At 42.6% G+C, this 15,050-nt stretch overlaps 1 protein-coding gene across 1 annotated transcript in view; it reads left to right on the top strand.

Annotated features, from left to right (window-relative positions):
- Nucleotides 1-15,050, top strand: part of amot (angiomotin) — a 79,086-nt gene that overhangs the window by 24,488 nt on the left and 39,548 nt on the right. Inside the window, exon 3 of the mRNA XM_037688157.1 lies at nucleotides 2,454-3,480. Within this exon, the coding sequence (XP_037544085.1) occupies nucleotides 2,454-3,480 (1,027 nt within the window). The remainder of the gene's footprint in view (nucleotides 1-2,453; nucleotides 3,481-15,050) is intronic.

Here is a 15,050-nt window from a genome sequence, read left to right as displayed (position 1 = left end):
CTGCTTCCTTCACTGCTTCCTTCACTGCTTCCTTCACTGCTTCCTTCACTGCTTCCTTCACTGCACGTTTCCAAACATTTCACTCTGACAGTGGCGGGCATGGTTCTGTTAATCCGCTAGTAGTGGCTCTAACTTTCCATGTAGCAGATTTTGAAAACCTTTAGCGAAATTTAATTCCGGTAAATTCAAGTCTGTAATTTTTTTTAGCCAGTTCTCCTCACTAAAATCATCCAGGACAATGGTGATTTACACCGAGCGATGCTATGCAGAGCTAGGCACCACCTGATGATGTCACCACCCTCGCAGTGCTCCCCCCCTCCACAATCTTTGAGTCATGGTGTCAGTCTACAGCCAATGACAAGAGACCAGCAAAACAGGAAAATAACATGAAAATCCCATTTTCACACTCAGAAACATGGCACACACAATTCCTACCCAGCATGCTTTGCAACGCTCACACTGTCTCTGGGACGTGACTCTCTCACATGATTTCACAAATCTTTAATACAAACAGATTTAATACAGAGACTATATTGATGATGATGATGATGAAGCTTTGTAGTTCGTTTAAAAAATAGTTAACAACAAAGAGGATCGCCCAAGTGAGTTTATTCGTTCAAGTAAATGATACGAGGGAGACGTCCGACACACTTTGAATGCATCACTCTGCTTCAGCGCAGTGGAGTTCTGCTCCGGTTCTTTAGTTCTGATGGACCGGATTCATTTCTGTAAGCTCGTGTCTGAACGGAACATGGACGCTTTACTTGTGATTTATGAACCGTTTTGATTTGTGTTCATTTATAACCCAACAAAAAGTGCCAGGTCGTCCGGACGGTTGGATTTGGTACCTGGATGACTGAGCATGAACTTTGTTCACTTTGGAGTTAGTTCCTGCACATTTTAAAAACCTGTTGAGTGGTTTAGCGTTAGCTAATATTTTAGTTTGCGAATTAGTGTCAAGTCAAATTTATTTTTAAAGCATTTTAAAAACAGCAGCTGTTACCAAAGTGTTTAACAAAAATAAATTAATGGCAGTAATTTAAAGAAAAATAATAAAAAAAATGTATTAAAATCATCAAAAGAAGAAATAAAAGCACAGAACAGTGAAAGACTAAATCAGATGACACTGGTAAAAGTGAGTGAAAACAACAGATGTGCTTTAAGAGATTTAAAAACAGGAAGTGAAGGGGCCTGTCTAATGTGGGGGGGGGGGGGGGGGGCAGATTGTTCCAGCTTAGAGCCACAACTGAAAGAGCATGATCTTCTCTGAACTTCAACCAGAAGCAGCTGATCAGATGATCTCAGTGCCCGAGAAGGAATACGGTTGAAGTAGATCAGAGAGATACGAGGGTGCACGTCATTAAAGGTCATTAAAGGTCATTAAAGGTCAACAGGAGAATTTTAAAATTCTCTTCTGGCATGTACAGGGTGTCAGCGAAAGGAGGACACAACTGGTGAAATATGCTCAAACCTATGAGTTCCAGCTGAGCTGCAGCATCTTGGGACGAGCTGGAGGCGTGAAGGGAGACCTGCTGACCCCCCAACATAAAGCAGGTTACTGTAGTCTAGATGGTTGTAATGAAGGCATGGACTATTGATCAGGGTCAGATCGGGTCAACACTGCCTTAACTGGAAGACACGTCTCTGCAGAAGAGTTCTTCTGTTAGTGGTTAGTTGTGCCCCCACTGATCTGACTTAAACCCTGAATAAACTTCATTTCATGAAAACACTTAGATACTTGGGACCTCAGTACATGTGAGGTCCTAAACGTTTTCTCATGAACTTACCGGTACGTTTACTTACTACGGTACTAAGTCACATGGTGTCGTAGATTTGAAGTCAAGATTGTATCTTCTGTTGTGACGAGGCAGACCTGAACCTGGAAGTTGTTGTTTTTTAAACTTTGGATTAGGATATAGCTGCAAACTATGTCTGATTAGTGAAAGTCATGAAAACTGTTTTAATAGTAGTCATTAAAGCCAGACACGTTTTCTCTGAAGTTAGACCATGAAGGTGCCACATTGTGCAGTGAGGGCCTTCAAATGGTCCCTATTCAGAGGTCTCGGGTTAAACACCGACAGGAGGTTTGGGTCGCACCGTAGCAAGGCGTTTCTTCAACTCATCACTTGGTGTTTTGGATCTTTGTTTGTCGGTCAGGTGCTTCACCTTCAACTAAACGTTCATATTTGTGGGGTGTACGCTTCTTTGGGTGACTTCTTAACATGTTTTTGTGGAATATATTCTTTTTCCATTTTCGTCTTTTGGCTCCGTCAGCAGGTCTTTTGTGGCTTTTTATAATAGTTTTTTGTGTGTGGGTGGTTTGAATGGTTTATGGCTCTGGCCTTTTTGACTCTGTTGCCTTTGAATATTTTTCTTTATTTGATCAATTTTTATAGAAACCGTGCATTTGTTCACCTGCCACTTTTTGTCCCTTTGTGTTTCTTTCCTTGTAGGGAGTATTGACAGAGCTCGGAGCTCGTCCTTTCATGAGGTTGGCCGCCAGCGTGAGATGGAGATGAGGGCTGCAGCTGACGAGCCGTCCAACAGCAGCAACAGCGCTGCAGGAGGTGGCAGCACAGTCCTGCAACGCCTCCTCCAGGAGCAAATCAACAGGAATTATGTTCTGCAACAACAACAATCTGGAGGAGGAGGTGGCGGAGTAGCAGGGGGAGGGGGAGGAGGTTATTTGGTACAGGGACAGGTAAGCCCATCTGATGATCATTCCATAACTGCCCACATTGCCCGACAGGAGCCTCAGGGACAAGAACTACAGACGGACAATGGCCTGGAGAAGCTTGGCTCTATCAGAGTGGGAGGAGGAGGTGGGAGCAGTGGAGGAGGAGGCTGTGTGGGGACCTGTGTTGGAGGAGGAGGCACCAATGGTAGTGGAGGTGCTGGGAACAACCTAGGCCAGTGCCCAAACCCAGAAGACCTCCCCACATACGAAGAAGCCAAAGTACAGTCCCAGTACTTTCGTGGCCAAGGTCCCCCACCTCAGGCTCAGCAGCAGAACAGTTCGCCCCAACAGCCCCCGCTGCCCACCTCTGTGCGTAGCACCTTTTATGTCACCGAGCTGAGCGGTGTTAAGGTACGCACTGAGGGTCGACCAACCCTGCAGCGAGTCAGTGGTGCAGGGAAGGTGCACCAGGATGATGGACTAAAGGACCTGAAGCAAGGCCATGTTCGGTCTCTGAGTGAACGGCTGATGCAACTCTCTTTAGCCACTAGTGGTGTGAAGGCCCACCCCCCTGTAAGCAGCACCCCACTGTCACCCCAGCTGCCCCCTCCTGGGCATTCTGGGGACTACTACAAGGCCCAGCATCGCGGCCCTCCTCCAGACTACCCATTTAAAGGAATGGGTTCTCCCGGCAAACGGCAGGAGTCTGCAGGTCACTTTTACCAAGAACTAAGAGGGAGGGAGCACTCGAGGGAGGTCCCAAATGTCCGGTACCAGCCCCCACCTGAGTATGGCTCATTCAGGTAAAACAACACACTGTTTACAGCCAGATGAAGGTGAACATGTGATACCCATGTGTCTTTGTTTTTACTGTCTGCATGTTGAAATAAGGCCATTGCATGGTTTGTAGTCTTCAGAAGTGAAGAGGACAGATCCTGCTGGGCTGGTTCCACACCAGTTAACCTCACAGCAAACAAGCGTCTTAACAGTTATAAATTCCACACACTTTTATTCATCAGGCCAGGACAAGTTGGGGCATGATCTGTCACCAAACATCACAGATCTTGTGAGAACCAAAAACCAGTAATGTTTGTTCTACTTTGACTCTTGATGCTGGTGTTTTTCCCAAAATGACAGTAAACAGACAATTAGAGTTGGAGCCCAACTTGTTTCACCTGTTCATGCCTTTCTTTTGAAATGTCCAAATACTGTGCAAGCCCAATTCTGAAAACGTTGGGGCGTTGCGTAAAGTGTAAATAAAAACACAATGCAATGATTTGCACATCTCATAAACACATACTATCCACAGTGGAATATGGAAGATATCAAATGTTTTTTTGCTTTTTTTTACATTTTTTGGGAAAAAATAAGTTAAATTTGTAATTTAAGGCACCAACGCACCTCAAAACTTGGGACAGGGCAACAAAATGCTGTAAAAGGAAGGAGTTCAAGTAGGAAACAGGTGGAGGAGCTTTTATTGACAACAGGTCTGGACGAGGACTGGGTATTTAAAAAAAGCATTTTAGAGAGGCTTAATGTGTCAGAAGTAAAGATGGGCACATGTCACCAGTCTACAAAAACTGCTTCTAAAATAGTAGAACATTTACTTAATAAAAATATTTAAAAAATAAACCGTCCAGAGGACCTGAATTTGTTGGATTTAAATGGTAAATGGACTGTACTTATATAACTCTTTCCTATTTTATCAAGATACTCAAAGCACCTTATACTACAGACTGTGCCCTCGTTCATTCTACTATTTCTGTACAAAGAAAAATCAGAGCTTCATCACATTCAGACACTGATGGACACATCAGAGGCTATGAGGGGTTCAGTGTCCTGCCCAGGGACACTTCAGCATGTGACTGCTGGTGGATTCGAACCACCAACTCTCACATTGTAGGACGATTGCTCTAACCACTCAGCCACAGATTTACAGAATAATGTTCTTCCATGGAAAATTGACAACACTTATAACATCATATCATCCAAAATTCATAATCTCGTCAAAAGACCAAAAAAAGCTTTGTTAATCTCCAGTGATGATTTTCTCTGCATTTTTCCCATTGCACACGTGGAGCAGAGGGCTGTCATCTAATGTGCTTGGAGAGCAGATGGAGGGTTCAAGAACTTGCTCAAGGGCCCACTGTGGGACACATGAGGGTGGAGGCAAATGTAGGTGCTTCACCTTTCCCATTAAAATATTTTGTGCCAGTCTGGGGATTTGAAGATGCAATCACCAAATCAGGCACTTTTTCTAACCTGTGTGCCACCACTCCCCCAAGATTTCAAGAATCCAAAGAAATCTCAAGTTAGCTCAAAATGCAAAGCTGAAAGAGCATTTTTAATGCTTGTGATCTTCAGGCCACTGCAACAGATCTGATTCTGTTCTGGACATCATGGGCTCAGGGACACTTCCACAAATTATTGTCTGTAAACACAGTTCACTGTGCCGTCCTTACATTCATTCAACCTTTATTTCTACAGGTAAATCCCATTGAGCCTCGAGAATCATTTACAAGAGAGACCTGACTTCAACAAAGAATGATGACAACAATGGACAACAATAAACTGTTATAAAGTCATACAAATTGTTTATTTTTTTTAACAAATAGGATGGCTAAAAAAGTAACAAAAAACAGCTAAAAAACAGCTAGATTCTAAGGCAAATGTAGAAAACTAACAACAGGAACATGTCTGCATTGGACCCTGCCACGAGTCCAACAGATTCTTAAAGTCACTTAGAGAGGTCAAAGGTCGAGAGCTTCAGATCTTTTTACAAGATATTCCAGGAAACAGGAGCGGAGTAGGAGAAGGTCCTTTTGTCTAGTTCAGTCCTCACTGAGGGAACACTGCAGGTAATGATGTCCTGAGAGCGCACGCTGTAGCTGCACTCACACAGAGACATGTAGGAGGAGATGTATGAAGGCAGCAGACCAGGAAGTGATTTAAAGATGAAAATGTACCAGTGGGAGAGTCTGTGTGAAGTTAATGGTGACCAGTTAACCAGTGAATACTGGGAGCAGTGGTGGGTACAATAATCACAGCCAGTTCTGAATCTTAGTGCACCATGATAGACAGCATCCAACATCTGCAGCATCCAACATCTGCAGCATCCAACATCTGCAGCATCCAACATCTGCAGGGTTCTTGTAGGAGCGTTCATGTAAATAATATCACCAAAATCAATGGAGGGAAGGAAAGTCACAGATACAAGGTGTTTCCTAACATTCAGGGTTAGACAGGATCTGTTTCTGAAAAAGAAACCCAGTTTAACTTTCAGTTTCTTTACCAAGTTTTACACATGGAGCTTAAAAGAAAGATGTGAGTCGACCAAGATACACAAATATTTATAGGAATCAACAAACTCAATGGGGACACCATTTGAGGATAAAATCAGAGGAAGAACTGCTGGGACCAACTTCCTATTTGAAAAAAACATCCCTTTGGTTTTGTCGGCATTTAGGACAAGTTTGTGGTGAAACAAATCAGTCTGGATGTAGTTAAATGCAGATTTCAGAAGCTGGAAATCCTTAGCAACAGTTTTAGCTCAACAATAAACAACTGTGTCATCAGCATAGAAATGTATGGATGCATTAGGTATGTTTTTACCTACATTATGTATGTAGATTGTAAAGAGGGTTGGTCCTAAGACTGAGCCTTGTGGTACACCATTGTTGACTGTTAAATAACTGGAGGAAGTACCATTATGTTGAACACATTGCCTCCGGTCTGAAAGATAGTTAGAGAACCAACCAATGGTGTGATCTGAGAAACCAGTTTCTGAGAGTTTATGACACAAGATGTTCTGATCCACAGTGTCAAAAGCTTTAGACAGGTCTAAGAAAAGTGCAGCACAATAATCCTTAGCATCCAGTGCTTCAACAACGTCATTAAGAACCTTCAGTGAAGCAGTGGTTGTGCTGTGTTGTTTCCTGAAACCAGATTGATGTGGAGGTAAGATGTTAAATGAGTCCAGGTCATTTTTGATTTGAGAGTTTATCAGTTTTTCTAGAACCTTGGCTAAAATGCAGAGTTTAGAGATTGGTCCATAGTTGTTCAGTGAGGGGGGGTCTCCTCCCTTCAGCAAAGGAAGAACAAAGGCTGTTTTCAAGTGTCTGGATGGAGTTTTGTCTTATGGAGAGATTGAAGATGTGGGTCACAGGGACTGTGATGATATGAGCAGCCAGCCTTAAGAAATAAGGTGGAAGTTCATCTGGACCTGCAGATTTTTTAGGGTCAAGATTAGGGGTGCACCGATAAATCGGCCGGCCGATCGATCGGCCCCGATTTCCTTAATTTGGGGAGATCGGCGATCGGCCGATCTTTAAATGAGAAGCCGATTTTATCCACCGATCGTAGCTGCCTCCGGAAAGTTCTGAAAATCAGCTGCTGTCCCCTTTTGCTCCACTGTGAGAGCTCACACACAGGTCACTCGGAGCAGCCATGTCGTCGTTTTGGAAGTTCTACGCTGTAAAAGAAAATGAGCCAAAGATCGCAATTTGCAATTCGTGTAAAGCCGAAGTAAGTAGTGGTGGAGCCACCACCAAAACCTTTAATACAACAAACCTCGTTCGCCATTTAAGAAATCACCACGCCGCCAAGTATGCAATGTTTGAAGCGAGCAACCATGCTAAGGCTAATGCTAAAGCTAGCGCTAACAAAGAGGCAGTCGGTGGGTCGCTGTTAGCTTTTATGAGCAACGAAAAGAGCAAAGCTACCACGAGGAAAGTGATGGAGTTCATGGCATTAGACGACCAGCCATTTTCAGTCGTTGAGGACAAAGGTTTTAGAAGCTTGATGCAGCACGTGTGCCCACGATATAATATGCCGAGTCGGAAATATTTTTCTGATGTTGCATTACCGGAGTTGTTCAGCCAAGTTTCGAGAGACACCCGCAGCCTGCTAAAAGCTAATACAAATACACTCAGCTTTACAACAGACATCTGGACTTCTGATGTAAGTTTAATGTCCATGTTAAGTTTTACTGCACAGTGGATTTACGAACAGTTCGAACGTCATCAAGTACTCTTAAACTGTAAAGAAGAGAGAAGAGAGGCAAGCGAGCACAGACCGTGGCGTGGGTACAGCCAAAGCTACGTTGCTGGAGGCTGTTGTGAGAAGATTCAGCAACATTGAGCATGAGCCCCTGTACAGCTTGGCCACTGTTCTGGATCCAAGGCAAGTAACTATTAACATTCTATTTTAGCCATAATTACTTTTAGCCTACTACTATATTTCAACAAACATTTAAATTAAATTAAAAATTTCTTGATTGAAATGCATTTCTTTATTTACATGCAAGTCATAAAAACTGTTAATGTATACAAAACACAATGATTGACCCATCTTTCTTTGTTTATGCAAAACAAGGTACAAGAATCGCTACTTCTCAGCAGAGGTGAAAGATGACGTGAAACTGCTCCTTTTGACCAAACTTGCAGAGGGGGAGACCAGATGCACACCTGCTGCAGGAACATCCTCTGAAGTGGGACCTCCTGATATCGATGAACCTGCAGCCAAAAGGCGTAGTCTACTGTTTGCAGCTCACGACGAAATCTTGAAGGAGAACATTGAACAGGAGCAACAGCTGGCCAGCCCTTCAGCTATGCAGGTACAGAACTACCTATCTGAGGTTCCTGTCGAAAGGAGCCAGGACCCATTGGTCTACTGGAAGATCAATGAAAATCGTTTCCCTCATCTTGCTCTACTTGCCCGAACCTATCTCTCTGCCCCATGCACAAGCGTTGAAAGCGAGCGCCTGTTTAGCTTGGCTGGACATGTAGTAGATGAGAAAAGAAGTCGCCTGTCTGGTGACAAAGCAGAAATGCTTTTGTTCATCAAGAAAAACCTGCCACTAATGAAAGTGACTGGAATAAGTCTGTGAGAACTAACTTACCTGTGCCAGTGTTATTTCTTATTACCGACTGACTTGAAAATGTTACACTTGTTGCATTATCTTTTTAAGTTTTTTTTAAAAAATGTAACAAGTGAAAGAGTTGAAGGAACTGAACTTTTTTTTTTTGGTTAATTTTATAGTTTTAACAAAAATTGTGTAAACTTCATTTATATTTCAGAATACTACCTCATGACAAATTAAAACAACAAGTTTGTATTGTTTCTAGGGTATTTTTCAAGGGTATGTTTTACAATAAAATAAGATTGGTAAATTGAAGGTGCATTGTGATCTTGTAACACCCGACACTGTTGCTTATAAAAAAAAAATCGGTATCGGCCAAAATCGGAATCGGCAGTTCAGACTTTCAAAAAATCGGTGATCGGTGATCGGCCTGAAAATTGAAATCGGTGCACCCCTAGTCAAGATCTTTTAACCGTTTATTTACCTCACTGACTGAGAATGGAGAAAAAGAGAAGGTGTGATTAACTGAGGATTGACTTGTAGGAGGGATTTGATTTGTAGAGTTTGGTTATTAAGTGAAGTGGCTGATTTTCCATTAGTAACTGTGTCAAATAAAGAACTAGAAGCAACAAAATGTTTGTTGAGACAGTTCAGGATCTCGTGCTGATTTGACACAGGAACAGAGTAAACGAGAAGTTGTGATGGGAGGTCAGATGATCGGGGGGTGCCTGAGAGAGATTTGATGGTTTTCCAGAATCTGTTATGGTCATTTAGATTTTTGGAGGTCTCAGATAAGAAATAGTTGTTTTGCTGCTTTGACAGCAGTTGTACATTTATTCCTCATCTGTCGAAAACTCAACCAATCAATGTCTGAGTCAGATTTTCTTCCTGTGGCCCAAAGATGATCTCTCCTGTGCAGGAGGTCAGCTAGCTCTGGAGTAAACCAGGGGCTGTCTCGTCCCTTTATTCTGAACTGACGAAAAGGAGCATGTATGTTCACAAAATAAATGAAACTATTATGAAAATAGTTGCAAGCAGATTTAAAAAAGTGACAGTAAATCTGGTCCTCTGGACCTTCAAAAAGCAAAACAAAGCTAAACAAACAAACAAAATGTACAGCAGGTCTATACATGCTCTCTATGCCACGATGATCCACAGAGGTAAATGCCCTGTCCAAATTTTTCCATGATTTGTAAAGAGAACCTCACCACAGTGTCATCCACTGAACTGACTGAAAGTAATCTGATAAAACAGTTTAAAAACCTTTTGGTTACATAGGTGTTCCTGTGGCGTGGCTCATCATGAAGCTTTTTGTTTAGACTTGCTAACTCATGTGTACTCTGGTACATCTCTTAGACCACTTCTAAAAATGCTCTTGTTTGCTTTAGATCAGGGGTCAGCAACCTTAAATGCTCGAAGGAGCCGTATGGACCGTCTCCCACAGGAAAAAACAGCCGGAGCCGCAAAACCCCTTTGACATCTAAAATGTTTTTTATAATCAGGTTTGGTTTTTAATGCTATGTATAAAAACATGTTGAAGTGAAGTGAAGTGCTCCAGAGAACACATTTTATTTCTGCATGTAACAAAAACATTTTGAACTCTGAACAAAATACACTTCGTTGATGTTTCTTTCAAATAAAATACTCAGTATCTATTTGAGTCCTCCTGGTATTTACAAAATAAAAGCCCAAACTTAAATTATACACCTGCAGCAAAGCAAACGTGTCTGATTCTGTGTTCCATCATAATTTGATCACGTGCACAGGAGCGTGCAGTCAGCTGTCAACCTGAATAAAACAGGATTGTTTCACGTGACAAGGTCAAATATATATTTGGAAATAATAGTAAATTAAAATATTTATTTTACGTGGCTAATGTGACGCAGCGTCGTCACATCAGGGCTAGATGACGTCGCCTTCATCTTCACACGAGCATAAGCTTCGTCTGTGAGGTTTCAACGATGCTTGTTTTTAACGTAGTTCATGTTGGAGAATAGCTGCTCGCATACGTCTGTGGATCCGAACAGGACTCCCAAGTATACTTCATGTTCATGTAAGTGTAGAGGACGGCATCCCATGTTTGTCCTGTTCGGGAAGGTTTTCACTTTCACTTCCTCTGTGATTCTGGGCAAAAACGACTTTCTGACGGGCAACATCTTCGAGATGAGCTGTCAAACGTTTGAAGTTGGACACCCATATTTCTTTGTCGGCCATGTTGGCCAGTTCCATCTCAAGATGGGGTTAACTTACACCTGCAAATGCAGTCGCATTTAACAGGGATGGATGGCTGATCAGGGGAGTGACCGGGAAGGATAATGTGTTTTTTATTTCCTCTCTCAACTCACAGAATTACCTCCCAAACAATGTTTGCATTCTGGTGAGTGCAGATACTGAGAACTGATCTTGTTTGAACTCAAACAGGGGAAGTAAGACAGTGAGACTCTCTGTAAATCTCTGGCTAACACTGTCAGTTTGTGCTCAGATGCAAAAACCTCCTCCAGCCCGTGCAGAGCTGCGCCTCTTATCCCATGAAGAGATGTGTTCATGGTGTTCAGGTGTGCTGTCATATCCACTGTGAAGTGTAGCTTTTCCAGACACATGGCTGTTTCAGCTCAGGAAAGGTTTCAAATGCAGCACAGTATTTCAGCACCTCCCCTCTGGACAGCCACCGGACTCTGTTATGCAGCAGGAGGTAAATGGTAAACGGACTGGACTTATACAGCTCCTTTCTATCTGATCAATAGACTCAAAGCTCTTTACAACAATCTGTGCCTCATTCATACAGCTCTATACTAGATCTCTACAAAGATAATTGAACAAATCATTCTAAAGAGACTAATCAGAGCTTTGTCACATTCAGACACTGATGGACACACATCAGAGGCACTGAGGGGTTCAGTGTCTTGCCCAGGGACACTTCGGCATCTGACTGTTGGTGGATTCGAACCCCCAACTCTTTTGGAGGACGACTGCTCTAACCACTCAGCCACAGCCGCATTGTCCACCTCATCACACATCGGTGATTGTGATGCATATTTTGTTCGACAAAAATTAAAACTTTTTTTTTTAATGTTACAACACCATTCACATTTAGAATTACATTTAAAAGACAAATTATGTTAGCTAAAATAAAAATACATTTAAATGAAATACTCATTATTTATTTCCCAAAGTCACAGCGAGCCACAGCAGACGGATGAAAGAGCCACATGCGGCTCCGGAGCCACTTTTTGCTGACCCCTGCTTTAGACCATCTCTTAGGTCACCTTTAGACCACGTTTACAGTACCTTCTGCTGTTAGACCACCTATAAAGGTGGTATGGTATGCCTTCTAGGGGTGGGCGATATGGCTCAAATACACTGCCTGGCCCAAAAAAAGTAGCCACCTGGATTTAACTAAGCAAATAGGTCCGAGCCTTCTACTGGATAATTGCTGCATGGGCGATTATGTTTCAGCTGCAACAAGTTATTTAACCCCAACTGGTGCAATGAGTTGCTTCTCATTTCTTAAACAACCATGTCTAAAGACACATCGCGTGGTCGAGGACAAGATGTCAGTCTGTTTGAGAAGGGTCGAATCATTGGCATCAAGCAGAGGAAACATCTAAGGAGATTGAAGAAACTACTACAGTGGGTACGGAAAGTATTCAGACCCCTGTAAATGTTTCACTCTTTGTTTCATTGCAGCCTTTTGTTAAAATCAAAGAAGTTCTTTTTTTCTCATTAATCTACACCCAGCACCCCATCTTGACATAATAAAACTAAAATATAGACATTTTTACAAATGTATGAAAAAAGAAAACCTGAAATATCTCATGGTCATAAGTATTCAGACCCTTTGCTGTGACACTCATATTTAACTCACATACTGTCCATTTCCTTCTGATCCCCCTTGAGATCTTTCTGCTCCTTCACTGGTGTCCAGCTGTGTTTTATTAAACTGATTGGACTTGATTAAGAAAGGCACACACCTGTCTATACAAGACCTCACAGCTCACAGTGCATGTCAGAGCAAATGAGAATCATGTTGTCAAAGGAACTGCCCAAGGAGCTCAGAGACAGAATTATGGCAAGGCACAGATCTGGCCACAGTTACAAAATAATTTCTGCAGCACTCAAGGTTCCTAAAAACACAGTGGCCTCCATAATCCTTAAATGGAAGAAATTTGGGACAACCAGAACTCTTCCTAGACCTGGCTGTCCAGCCAAACTGAGCAATCGTGGGAGAAGAGCCTTGGTGAGAGAGGTAAAGAAGAACCCAACAATCACTGTGGCTGAGCTCCAGAGATGCAGTAGGGAGATGGGAGAAAGTTCCACTAAATTAACTATCACTGCAGCCCTCCACCAGTCAGGGCTTTATGGCAGAGTGGCCCGACGGAAGCCCCTCCTCATTGCAAGACATATGAAAGCCTGCATAGAGTTAGCCAAAAACACATGAAGGACTCCCAGACTATGAGAAACAAGATTCTCTGGTCTGATGAGACGAAGATTTAACTTTTTTACGTTAATTCTAAGCAGTATGTGTGGAGAAAACCAGGCACTGCTTATCACCTGCCCAATACAATCCCAACAGTGAAACATGGTGGTGGCATCATCATGCTATGGGAGTGTTTTTCAGCTACAGGGACACGACGACTGGTTGCAATTGAAGGAAAGACGAATGTGGCGAAGTACAGAGATATCCTGGAAGAAAACCTCTTCCAGAGTGCTCTGGACCTCAGACTGGGCCGAAGGTTCACCTTCCATCAAAACAGTGGCCCTAAGCACACAGCTAAAATCACAAAGGAGTGGCTTCGGAACAACTCTGTGTCCATTCTTGACTGGCTCAGCCAGAGCCTTGACCTAAATCAAATTGAGCATCTCTGGACAGACCTGAAAATGGCTGTCCACCGGTGTTTACCATCCAACCTGACGGAATTATAGAGGATCCGCAAGGAAGAATGGCAGAGGATCCCCAAATCCAGGTATGAAAAATTTGTTGCATCATTCCCAAGAGGACTCATGGCTGTACTAGCTCAAAGGGGTGCTTCTACTCAATACTAAGCAAAGGGTCTTAATACTTATGACTATGTGATATGTCAGTTTTTCTTTTGTAATAAATTTGCAAAAATTTCTACATTGTGGTTTTTTTATGTCAAGATGGGCTGCTGAGTGTAGATTAATGAGAAATACAATTAACTTTTTTGATTTAAGCAAAAGACTACAATGAAACAAAAAATGAAGATTTTAAAGGGGTCTGAATACTTTCCGTACCCACTGTAAAATTGGGTTAAGAACTATTCAATGCATTATTAAAAACTGGAAGGATAGTGGGGACCCATCATCTTAGAGGAAGAAATGTGGCCAGAAAAAATCTTGAATGATTGTGATCAGCAATCACTTAAACGTTTGAAATCAAATCAAATAAAAACAACAGCAGCACTCAGGGCTATATTTAATAGTGAAAGTAAGAGCATTTTCACATGCACAATACGAAGGGAACCCAAGGAATTGGGACTTAACAGCTGTGTAGCCTTAAGAAAACCACTAATCAGCGAGGCTAACTGGAAAAAGGCTTCAATTTGCTAGGGAGCATAAAGATTGGACTCTGGAGCAATGGAAGAAGGTCATGTGGTCTGATGAGTCCAGACTGACCCTGTTCCAGAGTGATGGCGCATCAGGGTAAGAAGGGAGGCAGGTGAAGTGATGCACCATCATGACTAGTCATCAATGCAAGATCTTGGTGAAAAATGAATGCAACACTGGATGGAAATACAGTGAGGAAAATAAGTATTTGAACACCTGCAACTTTGTAAGTTCTCCCACTTAGAAATCATGGAGGGTCTGAAATTTACATCTTAGCTGCATGTCCACTGTGAGAGACGTTATCTAAAAAAAATAATAATCCGGAAATCGCAATGTATGATTTTTAATCATTTATTTGTGTGTTACTGCTGTAAATAAGTATTTGAACACCTGTGAACATCACTGTTAATGTTTGGACCAGTATCTTTGTTTGCAGTGACAGAGGTCAAAGGTTTCCTGTAGTTCTTCACCAGGTTCACTGCAGCAGAGATTCTGGTCCAGTCCTCCACAGATCTTCTCTAGATCACCAGGTTTCTGGTCTGTCGCTGAGAAACACAGAGTTTGAGCTCCCTCCAAAGATTTTCTATAGGGTTTAGGTCTGGAGACTGGCTGGGCCACTCCAGAACCTTGATATGCTTCTTACGGAGCCACTCCTTGGTTCTCCTGGCTGTGTGCTTCGGGTCATTGTCATGTTGGAAGATCCAGCCTCGACCCATCTCCAATGCTCTGAGGGAAGGAGGTTGTTCCCCAAAATCTCTCAACACATGGCCCCGGTCATCCTCTCCTTGATACAGTGCAGTCGTCCTGTCCCATGTGCAGAAAAACACCCCAAAGCATGATGCTTCCACCCCCATGCTTCACAGTAGGGATGGTCCTCATCATTCTTCATCCTCCAAACACGGCGAGTGGAATTAAGACCAAAAAGTTCTATTCTGGTCTCATGGGGGG

This window comes from Nematolebias whitei, chromosome 14, assembly GCF_014905685.2.
Source record: "Nematolebias whitei isolate Nwh7 chromosome 14, NemWhi1, whole genome shotgun sequence".
Classification (NCBI taxonomy): Eukaryota; Metazoa; Chordata; class Actinopteri; order Cyprinodontiformes; family Rivulidae; genus Nematolebias; species Nematolebias whitei.
The sequence above is the reverse complement of the archived record's forward strand: the minus strand, read 5'-3'. Positions and strand labels throughout refer to the sequence as shown.